General features: G+C 44.4%; 1 protein-coding gene across 1 annotated transcript in view; it reads left to right on the top strand.

Moving 5' to 3' along the window:
- Positions 1-217: 217 nt before the first annotated feature.
- The window catches only part of LOC118370003 (heparan-sulfate 6-O-sulfotransferase 3-B-like), a 29,867-nt gene continuing 23,549 nt past the window's right edge, over positions 218-6,535 (top strand). The window contains exon 1 of the mRNA XM_052499318.1: positions 218-1,227. Coding sequence (XP_052355278.1) covers positions 659-1,227 — 569 coding nt within the window. The 5' untranslated portion in view covers positions 218-658. The remainder of the gene's footprint in view (positions 1,228-6,535) is intronic.

Here is a 6,535-nt window from a genome sequence, read left to right as displayed (position 1 = left end):
ACGTAGGCTATGTTCATGGATTGGTTGATTTTGCAGCAAGCGATAATAAATAATTGGTTCATATGCAGAGGGTGCTCTATCCTCCGCTTTCAAGTTATTGCCCTGAGCACAGAAGAACAATTGTTGTTGAGATGCTGACTTGAAGAGCCGGCCTTAAGCGACACACAATTATTATTTAAAAACATTGTCGCAGTGACGCAAAGGTTTCAAATGAACAGTGGACTGGTTAGGCTATAGAGAGATGCATGGGTAGTGCGTGTGCGCCTGGTGGTTATGCTACTAATGACAGCGTGATGCATTTATGCGAGCTTGCAGTCGCCGCCTCCGGACAGAGCCGTTGTCGAAGAAGATGCTGAATCAGCTGCGCGCTCGTGAGATAGACTACCCCGGATAGTCTGTCTCCTTTTCCAATTTCACAAATGTCTCCCTTGCTTCTGACAATAGAAGACGATACATTGGCACAGCGTTGGGAACAGTTTATTATTACATTTTGCTGCTGGAAATAAATAAGCTGCCTGTCTAGAGAGATGTGCATCGCTCCAAAGGAGACATCAAGTTTGACAACTGTAACCATCTAGGCTACGATGAAGCAGGGTGCACGAGGAGTTAGAGCATTTGGTTTGGCTGGAGACTTTATGTTACCGCTTTTATCAATGACATGACTATTTCACCACGCACAATGGAGGATAAATACAACAAACTCATTTTGATTCCGATACTGGCCGTGGTCTTCTTGATGATAGGCTATCAGTACATTTGTTCAGCCGGCAGTAACTCTTGTCGCTTTCTAACTGGGGACAAGTTGAGTGGAATGTTCCGCCAATATCACTCGGGGGACGACATTTACGCGTACCAAGATGGGCTGGACGAGGAGGGTTCCTCAAAAATTCAGTCTAAATTCAATTTTACTGACCGAGACCTTGAGCGACACGTGAATTTCAACATCAGAGGAGATGACGTTATAGTGTTCCTCCACATCCAGAAAACCGGTGGGACTACTTTCGGACGACACCTTGTCCGAAACATTCACCTCGAACAGCCCTGTGATTGTATGCCCGGACAGAAGAAATGTACCTGTCACCGCCCGGGCAAAGCGGAGTCCTGGCTTTTCTCCAGGTTCTCTACTGGCTGGAGTTGTGGTCTCCATGCGGACTGGACCGAGCTCACTAACTGCGTGCCTGCAGTGATGAACAAGAAAAGAAAGAAGGATGCTCAGAGGAACGGACGGTAAGGGGGTCTCAATTTGATTCTTGCTCCTGTACCTAATCAGTAGACCATAAACTGTTTGTGGCCAGGAGAAACAGTGTGAGGTGCAAGTGTACATTGACAGAATTCAATTCAGTGATCAGATAGGTTTGAAAGAATAATGTAGCCTATACTACATATCCATAACAGGAACGATACCATGCAACGGGTGGAAAACCCTGACTCTCAGGGGCTGCAGTGGGCAGGCTTTTGTTCCAACTCAGCATGAACACTGATTCAAATCGTTATGGTTTGTATGAAAATACTATGATTAGCCTCTCTTTTGAATAGAGCTAAAAGCTTGATTAAAAGCATAGAAGGCAAGGAGCTTGACTAAAGATGTGAAAAATGTCCCCCTTTGCACTCATGTTTCCGTTGAAAATGAACTTGCACTTTTCTGAAGGCTTTAACAGGCAATAGTTATCCTCACAGAGGGCTACTTACTGTACATGACGCCTTTATACATGGCTATAAACACATTATAAACACCTTATAAACTGCATCTATGTCAGGGTTATTCCATTCTGGGGTAGAAAGGCTGAAACACTTCTAGTTAAAACATTAAAAATAAAAAACCTGTTCCCTTTTTACTTTTTGGGTTCTGCTTGACATTACAATCATTTAATCTTCTTGTATTTTGGTTGGTGCATTTGTCCTCTTGTTGGTCCTGATCCCATACTTCTTACTGTAGATTTAGGATGTACTGTAACCATGGGGATAATACAAGTAGAGTACTGTAGATCATCCCCATGGTTTTTATTGGTATCAAGAGTTCAAAGATTATCAATGATTATGAGGGTGTTATAACAGACCATATAGACTGAGATAGTAAAACCTGAAACAGTAAATCTGGTACAACGCAGGTAAGTATTCCAGAAATATGATCTGCTTGTATAGGAAGAATAAGCATGGAACTGAAACAGATCAAACGGTCAGACCAGAACCATGGTTTGTTAAAGTTCCAATGCAGTCATTTTAATCTCAATATCAACTCATTACTGGGTAGCAATTAATTACCGTCATTTGAGAAAAAATATAAATGGTAAAACATAAACATAAATAGCTTGTCAGCAAAGAGCAATTTCTCAACAAAGATATTTGCTAAGACTGTCTGGGCGTCATCTGATTGGGGAGGGGGAAACTGAAAACAAGCTGTTATTGGCAGAGAGGTTTGGAACTTTATTTCTTATTGGTCTAGGCAAGCCAGGCAAGCCAAAGAATTCCATCCCACCAAAACAGACTGAAATTTCAGGCGGCCTTTCAAACAGCTCTTACTATAAAGGGCACTATCATCATTTTCACAATTTTACAGTATTATTCCAAACTCATAGTGGGGAAATATATAAAACACATGAAAAACATGTTTTTAACTGCACTGGGCCTTGACATTGTAAATTGAGAGGTTGTCACTCTGAGAGTCTCCGTGCCTATAGGCTAGTATGGAGCATCTATGTGGACATGTTGGTCTTTAGTGGAGCCAAAGCTGCCATCTGTCTATTGTTGCCCCCGGGTCAACTCACAGACACCCCATCATCTGGTCTCCCCTGGTCAAGGCTGTGTCAGGGCTGGTGCCAGAGCTCTGACAGCGTTGGCATTTCCAGGCAGTCCCCATGCAACTCTAGAGCATGGGACGCTTCAGTCAGGCTAACGCATGAAAGGTCACATCCATCCTAGCAGATCCTGTCACATCAGACTACTTTCATTGGAATGCCCACCGTGGGTGAATGTGGATGTATCTCCTGTTCCTAACCAACATGATCAGGATTAGGCTCTGCACTAATGCTAAAATCCCTCCCTCCCTCCCTCCCTCCCTCCCTCCCTCCCTCCCTCCCTCCCTCCCTCCCTCCCTCCCTCCCTCCCTCCCTCCCCCTCCCTCCCTCCCTCCCTCCCCTCCCCCCCTCCCTCCCTTCTTGACTTCCGTCCTACTTTCCACATAATTTACCTTCACTTGACCAACCCCATCAGTGAGTCATGTGAGGTTACTGCCGATCACTAATAAGAGCACCGTGCCACTGAGTCCAGCATGGTGTGCTCCTCACAGCAGCAACACACTGCTCCAACCTTAGAACCTGCCTCATTTGTCACTTCTGCTCTTGCACGGTCAGCTGCAATGGTAGGAGAGAGAGAGAGAGAGAGAGAGAGAGAGAGAGAGAGAGAGAGAGAGAGAGAGAGAGAGAGAGAGAGAGAGAGAGAGAGAGAGAGAGAGAGAGAGAGAGAGAGAGAGAGAGAGAGAGAGAGAGAGAGAGAGAGAGAGAGAGAGAGAGAGAGAGAGAGAGAGAGAGAGAGAGAGAGAGAGAGAGAGAGAGAGAGGGAGAGGAGGCAAACCTCACTGTCTCACCCAAGTAGAAAGATAACATAATAACCTGTTCTGGGCCAATTCCATCTCAGAACAATCAAATTCGAATGTCATTGAATCACCGGCTATGAACTGGAAAACTGACCATTATCTTTGACAGTTTTTTTTTCTTCAATTCATTGAAAATGAAAGTCAAATCCTGAGGTTGACAGACACGGCTTTTACTCAGAGCCTGTGAACATTGGCTAATGTGTTTCTTCCACAAAGAGACACCACTACTAGAATAGACAAATATATTATTAACATTTTGCTTTGTTTTATAGGAGGAGAGATAAAACATCCTACCCAGGACCCACAGCAGTCTAGTAGTCTAATAATATGGGTTTTGTGCACAAAATCCAGTACACTGATGATTCAGCGTTGTCTTCCTCCTCCATGTTTCACTGGCACTAGGACCCAAAGCAGACCATGAGAAAATGAGAAAAAAACCCATCTGGTGGCAAATTTCTGACATTAATCTTGTCCTGCACTTAAGTCAATTTGTCATCCGTTAAATCCCTCAGCTCAAGATTCCCATCTGAAGAGAAGGCTGTTTTATGTAAGCTCCTCTCCCAGTTAGTTCAGAGGGTAGATCGAATTTCTAACTGTATTTACAGTGAATTTCACATGACTGTCACAACCCATTTCACACACACATATAACAAGGAAGTCACATCAGATAGGACGAAAATGAATAAGAACATGTCAATAAAATGAAATAAAACGGATAATATATGATCAGAAGGTGATTATCAGTGGAGGTGTAGCCCAGGTGTATTCATGTACAGCAGATGTCTCACACTCTGAGGTGTGTGTGTGTTCCAGACACTGTGTAGATCAACCACACGCACGCACACAAGCACACAGAGCTCGGAGCATGCTCTTCACACATCATTAGACACAGCATCCCAGTTCTGACACTCATTTACCCTTTTCTTCTTCACAGAAGGCAGGAGAGAGAGAGAGGTATGATTTCCGACCTTAAATTAGCCAAGTTGGTATAAGGTAATTCTGTCATTAGTGTGTTCCCTCGGTGTAATTTCTATAGACCTGGAATTAACTGGACCAGGGCTTCCCAAACTCAGTCCTGGGGTGTACGTTTGGGGTTTTGCTCTAGCACGACACAGCTGATTCAATTAGTCAAAGCTTGATGAAGAGGGTTATTTGAATCAGCTGTGTAGTGCTGGAGCAAAAACCAAAACCTGCACCCAGGGGGGGGCCCAGGACCGAGTTTGGGAAACCCTGAACTTGACCAAAGGTCCATTCAGTTATTATTTCCCATAGAAGTTGGTCAATTGATCATATGCCTTAATAAAGTCTTGTGTCAGCAACACCTTCTCCCAGCAATTGCCTGGGAAGTCTCTCAAAAAACCGAATGTGTCGTTGGTTTGGATCATATTCCAAAAATGTATCAGTCCCTAATCAGAACGTAACATGTTCCATTGTAATGTAATATCGTGTATTCTGCAGAGGCATTCAGAGGATAGTAGTAATCTCCACACTCCTTTATGGGAGATTAGAGATTACATCGTTTTATCATCTGGAGGCAGATTAAGGAGCAGATCCCGATTTATACACAAACTTGTCGCTCTTCACGTGCATGTATAGCACCTCACTAAAGCCCCGGATACAAGCCTCTTTCTACTTGTGCCTTTCCCCTCTCTTTTTCTGTCTTATCGAGAAGTGTTTTGAGTGCACAGGTTTCACGACAGAGAATCTGTGTGAGTGGTATTACAGTAACAGCTGTGTGTGTGTGTGTGTGTGTGTGTGTGTGTGTGTGTGTGTGTGTGTGTGTGTGTGCGTGTGCGTGTGCGTGTGCGTGTGCGCGTGCGCGTGCGCGTGCGTGTGCGTGTGTGTGTGTGTGTGTGTGTGTGTGTGTGTCTGTGTGTGTGTGTGTGAGGCGAATGCTGCGTGTAGCTCACCCAAGACAACCCAGAGGATTGGAAGTGACTTATTTAGAAGAAAACAACTGCTAAGATTAACATGTCAAGATCAATTCATGACTAATACTTCAAAGCTACTGTAAATACAAACACTCCAGGTTTGAGTATTAGAGTAGTAGCATGCCATTGGCTGTGTCAAAGAATTTCAAAATACTTTTGTTTGACTCTGAATTTCTCTAATATAAGGTCATTTGAAATAGAGACATAACTTGACTGTTGCCAAGTTATTTTCTGAGAAACAATCAGGACATGCTCATGAGTGACATGTGATTGCATCATTACCTGTTTGGCCATCTGTGTCTGTAGGCCATTGCTGTGGTTCCATGTATTACTGTATGTAGTTCCATAAGCAGTACATGGTCTTTCTGATAACTGTGTTAAAGAGAAAGGTGACATGCTAACTACAATCCTGTCAGGCTGCTGTGCTCCTGACTTGTATAGTTTATCTTTAGGAAATGTCCAAATCTTTGCAACAAAAGCAGGTTTCTGTCAATTGAGAAATATGCGCTGCTCTGTGCTGGGGGGAAAGTGAAGGCTGAAATACATTGTGGTCCAAGTAATTCACTGGAGAGTCCATTATTATTTGGTGTCTCCCCCCCCAACCCACCGTCCCTCTCCCCCGCCCTCTCACCCTCGCCCTCGCCCTCCTTCTCTCACTCCCCCCTCTCTCTCTCAACCCAAGATCTACCCAGTAAATCTCTCATTTTATTCCACTGTCTCTACACCAGTATCCCTAGGGCTTTCCTGTAGCTCCCGAAATAGCATCCCAGATATGAGACCATCAGAGAACCGCAGTTAGCCCCCCTCTTTTTGTCTACTCAATCTGAAATGGATCTGTGCCGTATCGAGTAACATTCCTTCTCTGCCTATTCTCCCGTGGTCTTGTAATGGACTGCACGTTGTACTGTGTGTGTGTGTGTGTGTGTGTGTGTGTGTGTGTGTGTGTGTGTGTTGGCACGTGGGCGTGTGTGGGTATGTGCCTGTGTGTGTGTGTGCACGTGCGAGCACTGTA

The sequence above is a fragment of the Oncorhynchus keta genome, chromosome 37 (genome assembly GCF_023373465.1).
Source record: "Oncorhynchus keta strain PuntledgeMale-10-30-2019 chromosome 37, Oket_V2, whole genome shotgun sequence".
Lineage (NCBI taxonomy): Eukaryota > Metazoa > Chordata > Actinopteri > Salmoniformes > Salmonidae > Oncorhynchus > Oncorhynchus keta.
The sequence above is the reverse complement of the archived record's forward strand: the minus strand, read 5'-3'. Positions and strand labels throughout refer to the sequence as shown.